The sequence below is a fragment of the Hyla sarda genome, chromosome 1 (assembly GCF_029499605.1).
Source record: "Hyla sarda isolate aHylSar1 chromosome 1, aHylSar1.hap1, whole genome shotgun sequence".
NCBI lineage: Eukaryota > Metazoa > Chordata > Amphibia > Anura > Hylidae > Hyla > Hyla sarda.
This window is the reverse complement of record NC_079189.1, coordinates 140,267,235-140,289,090: the sequence shown is the minus strand read 5'-3', so window position 1 is coordinate 140,289,090 and position 21,856 is coordinate 140,267,235. Positions and strand designations below refer to the sequence as shown.

The 21,856-nt window shown below is 43.2% G+C and overlaps 1 protein-coding gene and 1 long non-coding RNA gene across 2 annotated transcripts in view; one reads left to right on the top strand and one right to left on the bottom strand.

Moving 5' to 3' along the window:
- Positions 1-11,856, bottom strand: part of DCHS2 (dachsous cadherin-related 2) — a 333,064-nt gene extending 321,208 nt beyond the window's left edge. The window contains exon 1 of the mRNA XM_056562413.1: positions 8,869-11,856. Coding sequence (XP_056418388.1) covers positions 8,869-11,331 — 2,463 coding nt within the window. The 5' untranslated portion in view covers positions 11,332-11,856. The remainder of the gene's footprint in view (positions 1-8,868) is intronic.
- Positions 125-3,083, top strand: LOC130358739 (uncharacterized). Its single transcript, XR_008889639.1, has 3 exons — positions 125-239; positions 1,776-1,882; positions 2,828-3,083. It is a non-coding gene; the product is annotated as an uncharacterized LOC130358739 (long non-coding RNA).
- Positions 11,857-21,856: the final 10,000 nt, after the last annotated feature.

Genomic DNA, 21,856 nt, shown 5'->3' with positions numbered 1-21,856 from the left:
GGCTTTTAGTGCCCTACACATCACACTGCGGCCCAGCTAATCGTTGATAGGCTGAATAACAGTGCCATGTGATGAGTGTGCTCCCTTCCTGGTGCCAAGGTCCGTTACAGCACACTGTTGCTTAGCCTATTACTGGCTAAGGTGGGACATCGCTGCGGCGGATTAGCTGATCTGCAGTGTGACACGTCGGGCACATGGGAGGAGGAAGGTGACCAGCGGCACTGGAGGAGTGGTGTAAGGTAAATTAATGCTTTTTTTTTATTATTCCGAGCAGAGTTGTTAAAAAATTATTCCCTAGAGCTCTCCTTTAAAGGAGAAATCCAGTGCTGAAAAACTTATCCCCTATCCTTCGGCAATCTCCGGCTCTGCCATAGCGATGTATTGAGGGGGAATGTCAGCCGCGCTTCGTGCAGCGGTCCACACCCGCTATCTGGCCAGCGAGCCAAGGCCCCGTACAGGAGATCGCGGGGGGCACCAGCGGTCAGACCCCCCACGATCTGAAACTCATCCCCTATCCTTAGGATAGGGGATAAGTCCCTTTAACATATATTTTATAGTGCAGAATTTTTGATTGGCATGACCTTGGTGGTAAAATGAGAACTAGGAAAGGTAAGAATACAGGTATAAAGAGAGCACACTAAAGTAATGCATAGTTGCAATAATAGTACATCATTGTAGATGTATTCACAACATTTAAGGACCCAGCTATTGATGCTTAGCATTAGGGTATACAATACATTCAGAAAGTCCTCAGACCCTTTCACTTTTCCACATACATGTTATGTTGCAACCTCTTGCTAAAATAAAAAAGTTACGTTTTCCCCCATCAATCTTCCATCAATACCCAAAGTGACAAAGTTTTTATAAATTTATTTAAAAGAAAAACAATTTGATGGACGTAGGTAATTAGACCCTTTGCTATGACAGCTGCAATTTAGCTTAAAGGGGTTCCCATTTCTCCTGACCATCTTGTAGAAGTTTCTACACATTTATCGGAGTCACCTGTGGTTTATTCAGACAGGATTTGGAAAGAAAAACCCTGTCAGCATAATGATTATAATACATATCTGAGCAATAACCAAGTAATGTGGGGGAAAGAACTGCCTGTAGAGCTTAGAGACAGGATTGTGTGGGTGCACAGATTTAAAGAAAGGTACAAAAACATGTCTGCTGCATTAAATGTTCCCAAGAACACAGTGGCCTCCATTATTATTAGTCTAAAGTAAAATGTTTTAAATAAATATAATTTCTCATCTTTCGACAAGGACATAACTTTTCTGTTTTTGTTACTATCAATAAATCTGTTTTCTAGCCACTTTATTTTTATGCGCCAGCAGTAATATCCAGCTACCATAGATATAGTGATAACCATGGTAACTCATGTCAGACTATTGGTCTATTCATACTGCATTGTAAGTCAGAGATTTCCCAACGTACATCTCCAGTGTTTGCCTTCAGCATATATATATATATATATATATATATATATATATATATATATATATATATACCACAGAATAGCCATACAGTGGCAAATGTTGAAGAACAATCGATGATCCGGCACCAGATTTAAGACTTGCAGATTTATTTTCTCTGTATCAAAATAAACAAACATCACACAGTAAAACCGACTCCCTCCACAGTCATATGCGTTTCAAGCGCATGCGCGCTCTTCCTCAGTGGTCACTGAGGAAGATCGCGCATGCGCTTGAAACGCGTATGACTGTGGAGGGAGTCGGTTTTACTGTGTGATGTTTGTTTATTTTGATACGGAGAAAATAAAGCTGCAAGTCTTAAATCTGGTGCCGGATCATCGTTTGTTCTTCTGCCTTGAATATCAGCACTTTGCCAAGTGTGGACCCGTGCACAGAAACTGGTGGAGGTGAGCTGTACAGAATTATTTCCTAGTGGCAAATGTTGCCCATAGGCCCTCATTTTAAATATTTTTTTTTAAATAATATGCCTCTGTAATAGCAGAATGTGCTATTCCTTACAGTTGAAGTGGTACTCTGCCCCTAGACATCTTATCCTCTATCCAAAGGATAGGGAACAAGATGTCTGATCGCAGGGGTCCCGTCACCGGGGACCCCCGCGATCTCCCTGCTGCAACCGACGTTCGTTTAGAGCGCCGGGTGAAGCGCTGGAGCGGCCGTGCATTGAGGGGGCACGGCCGTGACATCACGAGCGGGGCATGACCATGATCTCACGAGCCTCCACATTCCCAGTCATCCAGCATGAAACAAAGTTTGCTGCATGCACCAGTAGAGAAATGACGCTGAATCCACCACAGAGATCAGCATCTCCCTCCCTGTAGAATGACTTTTAAAAAGTCCACAATGAATGTTCAATAGCATCTTCAATTCATCTTAATGGGACAGCTTCATGTTATCCCCAATACTTTGGATAGGGGATAAGATGTCTAGGGGCAGAGTACCCCTTTAAGATAAAGATATATTGACATATACCAGCCCAACAAGAAGCCAAAGAAGACAACAACAAACAAATGCAATCGGAATCCAGCTTACCACTTCCTAGTAGTACATGGGACATAGAGACAATTTATCAAGTGACCAGGCTACATGCTGAAAATCAGCACAATCTCATCTATGGAGCCAGCAATAGAGACTGCTGCCTCTATTATTCAGTGTCTGCCCAACTACTTTAAATTACAGCGAGGATAAAATGAGAACCAGACCAAGGTAGTCATGTGGGTTTTTGTTTTGTTCTTCATTTAGAACTTATCCTGTATAATAAAATGCACTGTATAATAATTAATGAAGGCATCTGATCCTTAAGCAAATTTAATTATTTAAATAATATTCTTCAGATATTTTTGACAGTCATAGAAACCAAATCTGGACCAGTTGATAAAAAATGTCTGCAATTAAGAATCAGAAGACATCCAGATGCTCTGTCTCTAACACTTTGCCATATGCCACAATACCGAACAGAAGGTCAAAACTACCGAGCACATGGAGAGAAGAATCTGTGATTCCCTTTAGACTGTGACATTTGATATCTTTTATGATTTTAACATATTGATTGAGAGGTCAGGATAAAGAAGATTTTTCTAAACTTTAAATAGAAATGCATGCAGTTTTAACTACTGTTTTGGTATCTACTGAACTCATAATGGAAGGTGTACAAAAATAAGACGTGTTTTATATAGATGGGGTGACAAATCAAGGCATGTATAGTCTCTACAAATGTTAAAGGGAATGTAGCATCAAAAATGACCCATTGCTTAAATTAAGTTTTAATGTCAACCATATTTTTTAATGTTATTATTTAGCATTTTACTATCTATATTTTAAGATAATTATGCAATCTTGAAATTTTTATTCTAAGCTAAGCTGAGACTTCCAGTTATGTACAAATCATTTCCCAGTTATGCCTTCATTTACAACACACAGGACAGGAGAACAGTGAAATGTGACACCACTAGAGAGATAACACTGGATCCACCACCATTCAAAGCAGATATCAGCATCCCCTTGCATGTAGAATGACCACTGAAAAGTATACAAAAATGTTTAATAACATCTTCAATTCATCTTAATGGGACAGTTTTAGTCTACTGCTGTCTATGGTTCATGGGTGATGTGGTAAACCATATCCCTCAATACTGTTACATATATCTCATATAACATGGCTGCCATGTGCCCCCCGGTTCCTACGCTCCCTGGATGTCCCGAATGTGACGGGAGCCTGGGCTTGATTAGGGTGTGCCCAGGCACACCCGACACACCCCGTGCACACGCCTATGCCTATACTAATGTACTACTGTACAAAGAGGAAAAACCTCCCTGCACACACACGGCTGCCGCGGGTAGCCCTGTGTGTCTGCTCATAGGAGAATGAAATACAGCATGAAATACACTGCGTATTTGCTGTGTGTGTGACCATACCTTAAAAGTACTAAAAAGTACTATGCCTGTGTGTACAGTAGACTTGGACTTGTGCATTAGAGTGATGACTTGCTTTGCTGCAGGAGAAGCAGCAGTGATGAAGACAATAAAGGCAGTAGTATGAAGGAGGCCAAGCATAGCCTGGGTGTTGTGGACTGGATAGTGAGTTTGTGAAGTGATTCTTTTATTGTCCTAGGACTAAATAGGGACGACTGGCCATGAATGTCACTAACGAACAGTATGCAGTGTGAACTGTTGCTGAATGTGTAGAGGCTAAGTAAACCAGGAGACCACAAATAGCTCATTCTGGGGACTCTGCAGGGGCTATGGTAAAGTCATGACAGTATGGGTAACCTGTAGGGTTTGAGTGTTGAAGTGACCAACCTCAAGAGAGTTGTTATAGTTGGAAATGTTAAAGAAGCTGAGAGGGAATACCTAATCCTGGCGGCCTGGTGCACAACTGAATAAGGGACTGGTTACCCTGAAAGCAAGTAAAATGACCTGGAAAGTTAGGTCTATCAGTGTGGTCCAGCTTGCAGGATCTGGATAGTAGACCCAGTTAGAAAGTCCAAGGGGTGATAAACTGTGATCCAGAGTGAGTAGGGTCCAAATACAGTATATCTAGCTATCCCTACTGGTGCAGGAGGGGCATTGGAGGTGGGCTGTAGTGGTAGCAAGAAGAACTAGTAGTAAGAGATAGATTCCCACCAATTTTGTGATCATTAGGCATGTCAGGATCAAATCAGGGTCTGATAATAAGAAGTAGTCATCAGTCAAAGGCAGGAAGCGCAATTGGGTGTTGTCCTGTGTGAAGTAACACAGATAGGAAAGTATCTCATGAGAAGTGAACAAGGTCCTGAATCTAGGTTAAAGGGTTAAATCATGGTATAACTCTTTTAATGTTGTTTAGTAATATTTAAAAAACATTGTCACCTTGTATAACAAAAGTTATACCGCTAGAAGGTATGATAAAGCTCAGTAAACTTTGGTCTCTGATTTACCCTGATCTGCACCATGTGTGGGCGGGAGATCTGTAACTCCATGCTATAGACTGAGCTATACAATGACATGCTGGAAAGACCACATTCAGATGTGATCCACAACTACACCAAGCATAAAATATGGGTTATCAAAGAGTTAAAGGGGTATTCCGCCCCTGGACATCTTATCCCCTATCCAAACGATAGGGGATAAGATGTCTAATCGCGGGGGTCCCTCAGGCTAATACATCCCAACCACGAGAACAGAAGATCTTGACGTCACGAGTCCACCCCTGTGTGACGTCACACTCACCCCCCTCAATGCAAGTCTATGGGAGGGGGCGTAACAGCTGTCATGCCCCCTCCCATAGACTTGCATTGAGGGGGGGTGCCGTCACACGGGGGCAGAGTCGTGACATCACGATCTTCAGCCCCCGTGGTCAGGATGGAACTAGCCTGAGGGCCTCCAGCACTTCTGGAAGCCGTTACAGGTGGGTGCGGCATGGTAGATTGCAGGGGTCCCCAGCGGCGGGACCCCCGCGAACAGACATCTTATCCCCTATCCAAAGGATCCAAAGATGTCTAGGGGCGGAGTACCCCTTTAAGTCTTGAGGCCCCTTAAACAATGATGCATAAAGGAAAATCCAGGAGGCCACAACTAACCTGCTTTGTACAGCCCATGATCTTTGCTGACATTGGGAATTAGTTCCAGTGGATAAGAAAGGATGTATTAAGTTATATATCTGAGATGGTGGTTGCAAACAGGTTATTGGAAAATAAACTTTTTCCCTATTAAAAACATTATGCATTCACCCCAGAACGGAGCACATTTTCGGCCTTACTACCACTGATAAATATTAGTCATCAAACATTTATTTTGCATTCCAGGAGCAACACTGCTTATGCCTTAAGAACCTCAGCTGAACGTGCATGTGTTTAAAATGGGTATCGTAAGCTGCTGCCAGATGCCTTATCTCCCCTGAGAACAAAAGGAATGAGCATGGAAAATCCACCTGCCTGATCATTCTCTTTCCTTACATCTGCCAACGGGGGAGGGAAGGAAGCCCCATAAACATTGGATGGTCTGCTGATTCTGCCAGAATCAGTGGGTCCAGTCAACTTTAATCTAACATGTAGTGACAATAAAAGACAAAAACAGGTGTCCTGCACTCACCGCTTCAGTTCTGGTTATACGGCTCCCATCTCGGGCTGCTCCTCCGGAGCAGGGGGTAAAGGTGGCGTGGGGCACTCAGAGGCGACTGCCGGCGTTTTCACGCATAGGTATGCGCTTCTTCCGGCCTCCAGGAGGCCGGAAGAAGCGCATACCTATGCGTGAAACCGACAGCAGTCTTCAAATATTACAATCTATTAATATGGTTCTCAGTCTGAAAAAGGGTTGTCACCTTAATCTCTGCCATGACATGTTGATTCTCATAGAAAGGTATTATATGCTGTTATTGATAGAAACTGTAGTCAGGTTTCAGATATGTAGAAAGGAGTGGTCCCGGCACTGACTACCTGCTGCTGTTTAATATACCCTGACATTTGACCAGGGTTATAGACGCTATCCCTTGGAGTCACACCTGTAGCCTGTTTGGTGCTATACATGCTGTGTGAAATAGTGCAGTCAAATAAAGTAGAAAGAATAAAAGCGGAGCACTCACCAGGTTCTTGAAACAGGGACTTCTTTAATTCACTGGAATAGTGAGAACGGGCTTACAGATAGGGGAGCAAGGTGGAATACATGCAGGGGTATGCGAGCTGGCGAAGGACCGTTCTCGCATTGAAGCGCTTGGTCAGGCCAGTGCTTCACCAGCCTAACGAAGTGCTTCAGCGCGAGAACGGTCCGTCGCCAGGTTGCATACCCCCGCATGTATTCCACCTCGCTCCCCTGTCTGTAAGCCCGTTCTCACTATTCCAGTGAATTAAAGAAGTCCCTGTTTCAAGAACCTGGTGAGTGCTCCGCTTTTGTTCTTTCTACTAAATTTGTAGTCAGATTTCACTTGTCCTGGGAGTATACAAGGTGTGTTAGCCACCTCTCATTTTTAGGACAATTGCTCCGCATCATGTGGACTCAAATTTAGCAAGCATGCTGGGAAAGGAATACTTTAATAAGAAGTTTATTGGAACTAAATAACTTTGAGAAAAAGAAAAAAAAACACATAAAAAATGCTCAGACATCTACATTAGCTCATTGATAGCTTTCAACAAGCGCAACAGGATGGTGTTTTTTTTGTTTTTGTTTTTTAAGAATTTTTCAAGTTGTTACTGACGTGAACCAATAATCTCTAAATAAGACGTGTCAGACTACCAGCTTCAGTGTTGTTGTGGCGCCTTTGCAGAGCTGCAGTCTTGGGTATAAGCATCGGCAGTGTTAATGCTGATTTGCCTGTGATTAGACCAGAAGACTCAGCAGGGATTGTCTCTCCAGTTGTGCTAAGAGATGCTGAGTGTCTAATACTTAGTAACCCTGAAACAGTATTCTGTACTTAACATACAGACAGGCTACATGGGAGCGAGGACGTGTTCAGACTCAGCTTTTTATTAGAAAAACATTTTTGTGGCTGTTTTTTCTTTCATTTTTTGAGACAAAGCCAAAAGTGTAATCGAAAGGAATAAGAAATATATTGGAAGAAGTCATACTCATCCTTCCTACTGGATTCAAATTTGGTTCTGGCTCAAAAAAAGCAGTGATGATTTTCCAAAAAACAATGGGGGAGGCTTTTTCTCTCCACAGGTTTTGATCTCCTCCAATGTGTGTGAAGTACGAAATCATCCTATGGCCATTTTCAAGCATAATACATATGCATTTTTACATTTATATTATGACTGCACGTTTTGGCCTGAATGCAGTCTGATGACCCAAAATGACAGCTACAGGTAGACTACAGGTGGACAATCAAAAATATTTGTTGCAGAAGTTTCTGTGACTAACTGTTCATCACTGCGCAGGTTGATAGTTTTTTTTTTTTAAGTAATATTTTCTGAACGGATTAAGGTATATGGAGACTTCTGTGACTACGGTCCTTTATTTTGTGCTCATAAGCCTCTCTTATGTTAAAAAAAAAACAGCATCTGAGGGGGTACACCTCTCAATAAATTCAGCACATGTGAAGCTCCCCGAGCGACAACTTCTGAAATCGACACTGGTTTGGAGTTGGCATAGCTTTCTATTTACAATTTATACCTGTGTACAAGTGTATATTGTAAGAAATTAGGCACATGAGGAAGCCACAGTGTCATTTATTGGCAGCTGTTCCTCTGTAAGTGTATATTTACATTGAGTAATGTGAACAGAATCTCCGCACGCAGAATTCCGCGAGCCAAGATTGCATCTGGCGGCCGCCACCGAAATACTTTGCCGGTAGGACAGCGTGGCCCTGCGCCGTCACCACTGACAGCAATGCAGGCCTCGCAGACTTCCGCGCAAAGAATGAACATGTTCTTTCTTTGCGCTGAAGACTCATTCACACTGATGTTAATGCTCATTGCGTATAATTCTGCTGGCGTAATTCCGATTGTGGAATTATGCGGGAATTGCGCAGTGGAAATATACCCTAATTGGGCATAAAGAGACAACTTTCACTCACTAAGTAAGACCACCCACTGGACTTACAGTGAGTAGGAATAAATTACAAGTTATAGTAAACCATTTTCCTCCTGATGATAGATACATTTGCTCACCTTTTCCTGGTGAATAACTGTTTTTTCAACAATAAATAAGGGAACGATTTAAGTGTAACTTGAATTATTTCAAATCCTTACTTTCTCCTAGCTTATGGGTCCAGTGGGCGGTCCTTCTAAGTTATTGACAGCTATACAAAAAAATTGTGTGAGAAAATGCTGGAGTGCTAAAATGCATGAAGTTCAGTCATAAATACAGCGTGAACTCGCGGTTGAGAAGTTATACATAGATGACATGTGAAACTTGCCACAGATGGGTATAATATTGTATCATATACTATCTACTTTTTTCTTACCTGAAGGAAGCAGTGTCCTAGGGCGGCATGTTCCTGCAGAGTTGCGTTATAGAACTCTTGTAAGAAAAGTGGTTCATTGTCATTGACATCCTCAACCGTTATGGTCACAGGACAGGTGGCAGACAGGGGAGGAATTCCATGGTCAGTAGCTACAACGACTAAGTTCAGTACAGTCTCTGCCTCAAAGTCAAGTGTGTTGGTAAGACTGAGAATCCCTGTATGTGGGTCTAACATAAAGGCTGAAGAAGTAGCACTGTCCTGGAGAGTATAGGTAATCCAAGAATTTGGGCCATCATCATCCAGGTCCTGGGCATGAAGGGTCAGCACAGCAGTACCAGCAGATGCAGCTTCTGAAACTGTAGCATTGTATCCTTCAGGGTGAGAAAACACAGGGGTCTCATCATTCAAATCTGTGACAGCAACAAGGAGTTTTTTAAGAGTGTTTAAAGGAGGAGAACCTGAGTCTCTAGCAAGCAATGTCAGCTCATATAAATCCTTCTGCTCACGATCCAGGGGAGCTTCAACACATAAAAAATATATTTGAGGTGCAACAGGGCGAAGAGAAAAAGAGCCATCAGAACCTTGTAAAGTGAGAAACACCTGTTGTGGTGCACCCATGTTGCCATTTTCCACTTCTTCTTGTGCATCCATTATGTTCCCATATAATTGTATTTGCTCCGTGCCAGGTGTTGTATTAATCAGTGGGTGTCTTATTATGCCATCACTTTCTTCCAGTGTATCACTATGTAGAGATATATCTACTTGCCCCCCTCTTTCCTGACTGTTTGTAGTGTCCAAGGGAACATGATGAAGCTCTAAGTCAGGGTCAGATACAGAAATTCTTGCAAGATACTCGCCAACCCTTGCTCCCTCTGATATCTCTGGGCGTCCACTATCAGTAAGTAGGGTGATTTGGATTTGGGGTTTGTTATCATTAACATCAAGAACTTTTACTATAACAAGGACACTTGTCACTTCAGGTTGTGATCCTCCATCTTTAGCTAGCACCACAAGTTGATGAAGAGCCTTTTGCTCTCTGTCCAAGGGACGATTAACTCTTACTACTCCACTGGTTTCTTCAACAAAAAAGTAGCCCTCATCAGATCGTAAGGTGTACGTCACCTCAGCATTGCTACCTAAATCTGGGTCAGTTGCATGGACTGTGCAAACTGGTGTACCAACTGGAGCATTTTCCCACACCCATCCTTTATATTCGGGCTGGTCAAAGGTTGGGGGGTTGTCATTTGCATCCAACACTGTGATATCTATTAAAAGTCTTCCAGTTCTACGTGGATATCCACCATCAAAAGCCTCAACTTCCAGCTGATACCTGTCAAGCTCCTCCCTATCTAACCAGTGCACTAACACAAGATCCAAGGGGTGAAAATTAGATATTTGTGTCAAGGAAGATGACCCTTCTAACTGCAGTTTTTTATGTAAGTCTGATTTGTTGCTATTTTCCCCAGCATACCAGTAATATGGATGAACCTCAGAATGTACATCTGGACCATGACCCTCTAATGTGTATTCTTGTTGCTCCCCAGGTGTATGTGTCCCATAGGACATGCCTTCTGCATACTCAAGCTCAACATCCTTATGGTCTTGTCTTTCTGTATTTGATTTCTCGCTGTGTCCCATCTTATCTAATTCACTAAAAGACTTTGCTACCCAAGTCCCCCTCTGTTCTGCCGGTAACCCTGCACTAGTCCCATTTACAAAGTATGAGAGACCTACATTTAAATCATCATATACATTGTCTCCCTGACCAAGCTTTTCATGTACAGGCCATTCCTGGACAGCTGGGCTATTCTCCTTCACATTCACTCCTACATTCTTTCTTGCCTGATCCCAAACTGCAAAATCTTCATCAGCACCAACACCAGATTTGCTTTCCCCATACCTGAGGATGAAGGGACTTCCTTGGCTCCCCCTTATCAAAGAGTAACCCCTCAGCCCATACTCCCCAGTGTCAGGGTCTCTGGCTGCAGGTAACCTGAAGGTGGTGCCAGGGGGTGTCAGCTCAGATACTTGCAGTCCCAGCGATTCCACAGGAAAGGTGGGTGAGTGATCATTGACATCTTGCACCTTGATCTCTACTTGGACAACATCTCCTAGCAAAGTGGCAGCCACAAAGCTGTAATGTTGTCTTCTCTCCCTGTCCAGAATTCTTAATGTCCTCACTATGCCAGTCTCGGTGTCAATGTAAAAGTCCCTTAGCACTGGGGACTCTCCATCCTCCTCAGATAGGAAAAAGCCTTCACCTGGGCTCCCTTCTGGCAGTCCAGCACGGATGTCCCCTACTAAAGTCCCTGGAGGCAGTCCTTCATCCACTGCCAGGCTGAGATTGTACACCTGAGCTCTGCAGTAAGTGCCCATAAAGAACAGCATCAGCAGCAAAGACAATGACTGGCAGCAGCATCCCATCACTTTGGCACCTTTACCTCTGCACCTTCTGACTGGCATCCTCTTAATCCAAAAGACTCAGTCCCTCAGTGCCATGCATATGCCTAGACGTCTTCTGTGCCAGTCAGTATGAGGCGACACTTTTCTCCTCAGAGAGAAGGGCATAAAACATCCAGACTATCCCTTCTTATGTCTGCAGCTCATATTTAAAATCCACCACTGCTTTTAAGGTCCAGATGACCTGGCAGCCTGCGTTAGATTGATGCTGAGATTCACAAGAATAACTCCCTCCTTCCTGGAAGAAATGCAGTATCCTGTCTCTTATAGTGTCCTATGTGCAATGAAGAAGAAGAAGAAAAAAACCTTCAATATTTCCATTCACATCTGGTTTTCTTCTGCCGGATCTCCGTCCTTTCCCATAGAATCAGGTGCATGCTGTGTATTATTGCATGCTGATATGGTCAATAGGAAAATCAGAGAATCCTCTGGAGCAAAGATAAGAGAGGAAAAAACAAGCAGGAAAAGTTGATGGGAATAACAAGTGTGTGTGTGTGTGTGTGTGTGGCAGCAGCAGCAGCAGCCTGGTCCCTGCAGTGCTACCTCCTCCCAGTACAGACAATGTAGTGTGCCTCTCTGCTCTGCCTGTCTAGTGCTGTGCCTGCTCCTGGTCATGTGATCCCAGGCAAGGGCAAAGCCGTCTCATAGCGCACACTGCAGCAAGCATCTGCTCTCACTATACTCACTAGTGCAGTGTTTTCCAACCAGTGTGCCTCCAGCTGTTGAAAAACTACAACGCCCGGCATGCCGGACAGCCTTTAGCTGTCCGGGTATGCTGGGAGTTGTAGTTTTGCAACAGCTGGAGGTATACAAGGCTGTCTGGGCATGCTGGGGGTTGTAGTTTTGCAACAGCTGGAGGCATACAAGGCTGTCCAGGCATTCTGGGAGTAGTAGTTTTACAACAGCTGGAGGCAAACAAGGCTGTCCGGGCATGCTGGGAGTTGTAGTTTTGCAACAGTTGGAGGAATACAAGGCTGTCCGGGCATACTGGGGGTTGTAGTTTTGCAACAGCTGAAGGCATACAAGGCTGTCCGGGCGTATTAGTTTTGCAACAGCTGGAGGCACACAAGGCTGTCCGGGCATGCTGGGAGTTGTAGTTTTGCAACAGCTGGAGGCATACAAGGCTGTCCGGGCATGCTGGACTTGTAGTTTTGCAACAGCTGGAGGCACACAAGGCTATTAGGGCATGCTGGGAGTTGTAGTTTTTCAACAGCTGGAGGCACACAAGGCTGTCCGGGCATGCTGAGAGTTGTAGTTTTGCAACAGCTGGAGGCACGCAAGGGCTCCAGGCATACTGGGGGTTGTAGTTTTGCAACAGCTGGAGGCATACAGTCTGTCCAGGCATGCTGGGAATTGTAGTTTTGGAAAAGCTGGAGGCATACAAGGCTGTCTGGGCATGCTGGGAGTTGTAGTTTTGCAACAACTGGAGGTATACAAGGCTGTTTGGGCATGCTGGGAGTTGTAGTTTTGCAACAACTGGAGGCATACAAGGCTGTTTGTGCATGCTGGGAGTTGTAGTTTTGCAACAGCTGGAGGCACTCAAGACTGTCCAGGCATGCTGGGGGTTGTAGTTTTGCAACCGCTGGAGGCACGCAAGGCTGTCCGGGCATGCTGGGAGTTGTAGGTTTGCAACAGCTGGAGGCACACAAGACTGTCCAGGCATGCTGGGGGTTGTAGTTTTGCAACAGCTGGAGGCACGCAAGGCTGTCCGGGCATGCTTGGAGATGTAGTTTTGCAACAGCTGGAGGCATACAAGGCTGTCCGGGCACGCTGAGGGTTGTAGTTTTGCAACAGCTGGAGGCATACAAGGCTGTTTGTGCATGCTGGGAGTTGTAGTTTTGCAACAGCTGGAGGCACACAAGGCTCTCCAGGCATGCTGGGAGTTGTAGTTTTGCAACAGCTGGAGGCACGCTAGGCTGTCCGGGCATGCTGAGGGTTGTAGTTTTGCAACAGCTGGGGGCATACAAGGCTGTCCGGGCATGCTGGGAGTTGTAGTTTTGCAACAGCTGGAGGCACACAAGGCTGTCTGGGCATGCTGTGAGTTGTAGTTTTAAAACAGCTGGAGGCATACAAGGCTGTCTAGGCATGCTGGGAGTTGTAGTTTTTCAACAGCTGAAGGCACACAAGGCTGTCCGGGCATGCTGGAAGTTGTAGTTTTGCAACATCTGGAGGCACGCAAGGCTGTCCGGGCGTGCTGGGGGTTGTAGTTTTGCAACAGCTGGAGGCATGCAAGGCTGTCTGAGCATACTGGGGGTTGTAGTTTTGCAACAGCTGGAGGCATACAAGGCTGTTTGTGCATGCTGGGAGTTGTAGTTTTGCAACAGCTGGAGGCACACAAGGCTCTCCAGGCATGCTGGGAGTTGTAGTTTTGCAACAGCTGGAGGCACGCTAGGCTGTCCGGGCATGCTGAGGGTTGTAGTTTTGCAACAGCTGGGGGCATACAAGGCTGTCCGGGCATGCTGGGAGTTGTAGTTTTGCAACAGCTGGAGGCACACAAGGCTGTCTGGGCATGCTGTGAGTTGTAGTTTTAAAACAGCTGGAGGCATACAAGGCTGTCTAGGCATGCTGGGAGTTGTAGTTTTTCAACAGCTGAAGGCACACAAGGCTGTCCGGGCATGCTGGAAGTTGTAGTTTTGCAACATCTGGAGGCACGCAAGGCTGTCCGGGCGTGCTGGGGGTTGTAGTTTTGCAACAGCTGGAGGCATGCAAGGCTGTCCGAGCATACTGGGGGTTGTAGTTTTGCAACAGCTGGAGGCACGCAAGACTCTCCGGGCATGCTGGGGTTATAGTTTTGCAACAGCTGGAGGCACACTGGTTGGGAAACACTGCACTAGTGCTACAATACTAGCTGCACATCCTACAGATATATATAGCTGGGGACAACTGTGTTACATAACTCATACAGCAAACGCTTACTTATACTCTCTATGCACTATAGATTGTAGAGAGTAGCTGGATTTATATGGGAGAATTGTTTTCCTTTTTTGTTTAATGCATTTGATATTTGGTAGTATGTAAGATCCAAAAAAATTTCCCCTAAAATTTTAACCCCTTAAAGGGGTACTCCAGTGGAAAACTTTTTATTTATTTTATTTTTTTTTTTCAATCAACTGGTGACAGAAAGTTAAACAGATTTGTAAATTACTTCTATTAAAAAAAAATCTTGATCCTTCCAGTACTTATTCACTGCTGAATACTACAGAGGAAATTATTTCCTTTTTGGAACACAGAGCTCTCTGCTGAATCACGAGCACAGTGCTCTCTGCTGACATCTCTGTCCATTTTAGGAACTGTCCAGAGCAGCATATGTTTGCTATGGGGATTTTCTCCTACTCTGACAGAGATGTCAGCAGAGAGCACTGTGCTCGTGATGTCAGCAGACAGCTCTGTGTTCCAAAAAGAAAATAATTTCCTCTGTAGTATTCAGCAGCTAATAAGAACTGGGAGGATTAAGATTTTTTTCTATAGAATTAATTTACAAATCTATTTAACTTTCTGGCACCAGTTGATTTAAAAAAAAAAAAAAAAAGTTTTCCTCCTGAGTACCCCTTTAAGGACCAAGCCCATTTTCACCTTAACGGAGTAGTCCAGTCCTGAAAAACTTATCCCCTATCCTAAGGATAGGGATAAGTTTCAGATAACGGGGGATCCGACCGCAGGGACCCCCTGCAATCTCCCGTATGGGGCCCCAGCAGCCCGCGGGAAGGGGGTGTGTTGACCACCGCACAAAGCGTCAGCTGACATACTCCCTCAATACAACTCTATGGCAGAGCCAGAGCACTGCGTTCGGCAATCTCCGGTTCTGCCAAAGCGCTGTATTGAGAGGGCGTGTCGGCCGTCGCTTCGTGCGGTGGTAGACACACGCTATCAAGCCGGAGAGCCGGGGCCCCGAACGAGAGATTGCGGGGGTCCCAGCAGTCGGACCGCCGCTTACTGAAACTTATCCCCTCTCCTTAGGATAGGGGATACGTTTTTCAGGACTGGACCACTCCTTTAAGGACCAGGCAAATTTCCGTTTTTGCACTTTTGTTTTTTCCTCCTCTCCTTCTAAAAATCATACGGCTTTAAATTTTGCACCTACAGACCCATATAAGGGCTTGTTTTTTGCGCCACCTTTTCAATGACATCAATCATTTAATAACAAAATCTACCACAAAACTAAAAAATAGATATTTGTGGTGTGACATTGAAAAAAAATGCAACTTTGTAACGTTTGGGGGCTTCCTTTTCTACACAGTGCAATTTTCGGTAAAAATGACACCTTATCTTTATTCTGTTGGTACATACGGTTACAAAGATATCCAATTTATGTAGGTTTTATTTTATTTTACTACTTTAAAAAAATTATAACTACATGCACCAAAATTAGTATGTTTAAAATTGTGACCCCTATAACTTTTACATTTTTCCGCATATGGGACTATATGATGGCTCATTTTTGCGCCGTGATATGTAGTTTTTATCTGTACCATTTTTGTTTTGATGTGACTTTTTGATTGCTTTTTATTATTTCTTTATGGTATATGAAGTGACCAAAAATTTTTTTACGTGTACTCCATCGACCGTGTAGTTATGCTAACCTTATATTTTAATAGTTCGGACATTTACGCATGCGGCGGTGCCACATATGACTATTTGTATTTTTTATTACATTATTTTATTTTAAAAATGGGAAAAGGGGGGATTTAAACTTTTAATAGGGAAGGGGTTAATTAATTTTTATTAACTTTTTTGTTTTTACACTTTTTTACACTTTTTTTTTACACTATAACATATAATCTTCTGATTGTATATACTGATCAATGCTATGCCAATGTTCTTGGCGTCTCTGCTACTCTAGCCTGCTGAACGGACGATGAAGAGGCAGGTGAGGATCCTCTCGTCATCCGGTAAGCTAATCGGGACATCGCAATTTTGTCACGATAGTCCCGATCAGCCCTGCTGAGCTGCTGGGATAGTTTCACTTTTAATTTAGACGCCACAATCAACTTTGATCGCGGTATCTAAAGCGTTAATGCCGGGCATGGGCCTGATCGGCGGTGCCTGGCATTAGCTGTGGGTCCTGGCTGCCCGTAGCAGCCAGGACCCACCGGGTTTTACCCGTTCTCCACTGGTGAGAATTGTTTAAACCCCATTAATGGGACCAGGGCGTACATGTACAACCTTGGTTCTTAAGTACCAGGGTCCGAGGGCGTACCGAGGTTAAGCATAAAGTTAAAGGTGGAACTTAATTTTGAAATTTTTCATTCATTTTTTCTAAAAAGGTAACAACCAATGGCTGCAACCATGGTGCACATAGTTTTTTACAGAAATGTCCTAGTTTTATGAATAAAGCCTCTGCCTAGTTAGGGGCCATTCACATCATATTTTGTGCCCACATCTCATATACCTCTTCAAAAAAAAGTCTAGTCCATTTCCTAAACATACTGTAGATTGGTGGAGGGCTCACAAAATCGATGTGCTGCGCTTTTCAGTCCCACTCAGATAAAGTGCAGAAAACCTCTTTTAGAAGACCACTTAAAATTACATCAAATAGGGGTCTTTTAAGTCTTCTAAGTGGATGGTCATCTCCTAGAATATCGCTATAATGCATAATGTTTGGTGAACTTAAAATCTCAAGTCAAAGGGGGTGGTCTTCTCAAAGAGGTGGTCTCCTGGAGCGGTTTCACTATATAAGTTAAGGGAAAGGAAAGTCGTAACATAAAACCATTTTTAGGGTATGTTCACATTTCATGCAAGAAAAGTCACAGGTAAGAGCCGCAGCATGTAATCAGACAGTTTCGAAGAAAAAAATGCTGCATCCCAATGTTGTGGATTGGATGGTGAGGATTTTATTGCAGATTTTATGCCGTGTCCAACAACTGTACGAGGAATACAGTGAATTTTAAAACTTAACTTGCTGAATACACAATGAAGATTTTATCTGCGGACTTCCTTGAGTAAAAATCGTCTCTGTATACACTACTTGTGAATATAACTTTAAATTACAAATACAACAGAGGTGTAAATGCACTCACCACAGGGTACTTGTCACTGCATTCCGGGGTCCGGGTGGCGGGTAGCTGGATCTCAGTGTGGACGCATGATGTATGCGCTCAGAGGCAACGCCGGCAGTTTCGTGCGAAACTGCCGGCGTTGCCTCTGAGCGCATACACCATGCTTCCACCCTGAGATCCAGCTACCCACCACCCGGACCCCAGAATGCAGTGACAAGTACCCTACGGTGAGTGCATTTATGTCTCTGTTGTATTTGCTTGCTTATACTTTATCTCTAGTATATGCACCCGCAGGTGTCACCACACTTACTGACCGCTGAGGCTGACCGCTGATCCTACTTAGGGGATTATTCCGTCTAGTGTGCCCTCCCTACTCTGTCTTGCACTGGTTTTCACATAACTTTAAATTAAATGCAACAATGTTGGCAGTTTTTGACAGTTTGCCAACTTACTTGTAACACATGAACAAAACATGGTGTCAGCAGGTCCTTAGACTAGGTGACAAAGTAACAAAGCTAGAAGAGCTGTAGCCATATTGTCATCAAGCCTTTCTAAAAACTGATATTTCTAGGAAAAATGCAGCTGAAAGAATTTAAGGTTTTCCTAAACCCCTTAAGGACACAGGACGTCCTGGTGTCCCATTCACCCACACTAAACCCAATACACTGGGTTATATTGAGGAGGCCGATGCAGAGTCCCTGAATAACATACATACCTGCAGCCCGAAACGATGTCCCTCTGAAGGTCTGCTTCTTTCTGCACACTGGAGGCGGGCCCACTGAACAAATTTGAATATTCATGTGGCATTGGTCACGTGAGTGCTTGCGCCTACTGAGCATTCACTGACGCTGCATCAGTCTCTTGTTCACCCCCACTATAACCCAGTGTATTTGATTTAGTGTGCGTGAACAGAAGGACCATTTTCCTTCAACGCACTAGGATGTATATTTACATTCTGTACATGACATGAGGACCGAGTAAGGGCTTGCAAAATGCACAGCAGGTCCTGACTGCTATCAGTAGCCAGGGACCCGCTGGTAATGGCGGCCATTCGCAACCTCGCTGATGTCTACCATTAACCCCTCAGATCTGCACCAATGCAGGCATTTGAATGGATGATCAGATTGTCCACGGCATGGCAGGGATCCGATCTTCCAACATGGTGACCGGAGGTCCCCTTACCTGTTCCGGCCATCATCTCAGGGTCTTCTTCTCTGGTCTGACATCAAACAGACCAGAGAAGAAGATCACCAATAATACTAATCAGTGCTATACCTCTGCATAGCACTGTTCAGTATGTATAATCAAAGGGTTGTTGTAAATAGTCCCTTATGGGGACATAAAAAGTGTAAAATTTTAATGGCCCCTTTTTCCCATTTTGTCCCAAAAAGTGTACAAAAAAAGTCCAAAATTGCTGCTTTTTTGTCATATGACATTCCAAAAAATTATGATAAAAAGCGATTAAAAAGTTACATATACACAAAAATGGGACCGATAAAAACTGCAGATCACAGTACAAAAAATGAGCCCTCATAAAGCCCCGTATATGAAAAAATTTGAAAGTTATAGGTGGTCAAAATAGAGTGATTTTTTGTTTAAAAAGTTTGAGATTTTTTTTAAAGCAGCACAATAATAGAAAAGTTAACCCTTAAGGGGTTAAAAGACAACCTATTTAACAGTTAATTCTGTTTCAATGAGTGGTATTCTGCTCCACGTAGAGCCATGAATTCAAAGCTTCTTTTGGGTTTGTGATACAGGTTCTATAGATATACAGTACTATATAAGGATGAAGGATGAAAATAAAGTTCCAAAGAGTCTAATAATTAAAGAAATATTCAATAAAATACTGTCTTGTAACTTTATTTGCATTACAACTTTACCTTGCAAAATATTGTAACTATTTATATTCCTTGCTCTGGAAGAAGTTTTAATAAAAACATGGATATATTAAAAATGTGCATCCATAATTATGCCATTCATTAATTTTGTAATTTTTCTACTTTTGTTGGTTTCTTTTTCCTTTTACAGTTGAGACTTTAGCTAACATATTATGATAAATGTAGAGATAGCTAGCCTCTCATGAATACTGCTTGGCCCTGTTCATACTTGTGTTAGAATACCATCATGCATAGCTGATGTTTCCTATTAAAGTGTCTGGCTAAAGTGCAAACATAGCCTTATCAGTAGTGTTCACATATTATATAAAAAATATGTTTACATTTTAACAAATTTTTACAGTTTCCATTTAAATATATAAGTAGAGACGGGCAAATTGAATCGGACAAAGTTAAATAAGTTCCGAATTTCATGAAAAATTCTATTCGGACCGAATTCGGACTTCGACATGATTCAAAATAATTAGCGACACCCCTGCAATTGTCCTGTATAATGTATAGATGCGAGCGGCTTTCTCCTGCGCTCGCATCTCTGCAATAGATAGGACGATCACAACGGGTGTTAAGAGTGACACCTGCTGTGATCTGTCTTTAACTGCAGGTACTACTGCTCCCAACAGGGAGCACACTCTACTCCATGCTGGGAGCTGTAGTACCTGCATTAATAGACAGATCGCAGTGAGTGTCACTTCTGACACTTGATGCGATTGTCCTGCATAGATGCGGGCGGCCGGCTGCTCTTCTCTGGTCCCACTGTAGTATGAGTATATGCCATATATATACCGATTATACATGTTTCCCACAGAGAGCTGTGAGTGGCTGGAACCATCTGGCCAATCACAGCTCTCTGCGGGAAATATGAATAAGTGATGGGAATTCTATTCACATCACTGGCCGGCTGGAGTATAGTGCAGTGATGTGAGCAAAGGAGAAAGCCGCTCCATCTCTGCAATAGATAAGATCGCATCGGGTGTCGGTAGTGACACCTGCTGTGATCTGTCCTTAACTGCAGTTTCTAGATGCGAGAAAGCCGCCCGCATCTATACATTATACAGGACGATCGCAGGAGGTGTCAGGAGTGACACCCGAGGCGATCTGTCTATTAGCATAGGTACTACTACTCTCATCATGCAACAGTCTATTCCATGCTGGGAGTAACAGTACTACCTTAAAAAATAAAAAAAATAGAAAAAAAAGTGAAACACACCCACACACACACACACTTTTATTAAACACATTATTAGAATACATCACTAATACAAATTTGCCGAGAATTTATTCGGATCGAATAGTTTTTTGTTTTTAATTCGGCAAATTGACCGAATCAAATTTTTCAAAAAATTCGCTCATATCTATATATAAGGATAATGTTACCCTATTATAAACAATTGATGTATTAAAGCAGTTTTATGACTGTATGAAATGCATGAGCCTGCAGTGCTGTTGTACAGGTTAAAGAGCTTCTATGTGGTTTCTCAATAATTTATAGCACTGTACATTATATAATATAATACACACTCAGATGCTGTCAAACTTCCTTTGAGAAGGGCCTGCAGAAGTTAAGATGTCTTTTACATTGCCAGCAAGTGTGCCCTTCAGACAATGTGATCCATAGTAAAACCTCCACAAAAGATTATCCTCTATTATACCACAATATAATGATTGATAAATCCCTCCACACAGCAACAAAGAATTGACACATACAGAACTAACAGTGGTCTTATAAGGCTGGTTTCACATATATAAGTTGTCCAGCATGGAAACTGATACTAGAACTGATTCCATCAATTTGAATGGGACAGTTCACAATCATACAGCTTCCCAATTTTGATGCCGGATGGTTGGACACACAGGAAAGCACCGGACAGGGGAACGCAGCTTGTGCCAGAAACAAGGGATGCCGGATGCCATAGAACTGATGACAACTGATGCACATTGTCATCAGTTGTGGCATCAGTTGAGTCAAGATTTAGGCTGAGTTCACATATGCCGGACATATGTAAACCCAGCCTAACAGTACTATAAAAATAGGGCATGGCATAACCATAATACAGACCAGCAAAAAATTCATATTGCTTAAAACACTGCAGGTGAAAACATCAGGTCGACTTTTTTAAGAATATGGCGATGACAATAATTAAAAGATATTTCTGATAATTTCTGAAATTTCTATAATTGTACTGACCTATCGAATAGGTCAGATGTCTTGTTTATTGCAAAATATGGCTCGGTAGATGGAAAAATAAAAAAGTTCTGGTTCATAAAAGACAAAGAAAAAAATACAGAAACACAAGTAGGACCGCCACTGCTTACTCTGTGAATGTAAAACATCACTTATTGGGTGTAGGGGAGTGCTGTTCACTTGATAAGATACGGAGGTGCTCTGGCGTGGCAAGCTGATCAATGCGAGAGACAAAGAAGAAAAGATGCCGGCAACTCACCGCTGCTTCTCGATCTTTTTTAATGTCGCAAAATACTCACATACATGTAACTGACGGGGAGGGACACATAACGGGGGGGTGTAAGTGGTAGATGACAGCAGCCGTTGTTTCGCACGGGTTACGTGCTTCGTCTGGCCTAGGCCAGACGAAGCACGTAACCCGTGCGAAACAACGGCTGCTGTCGCCTACCACTTAC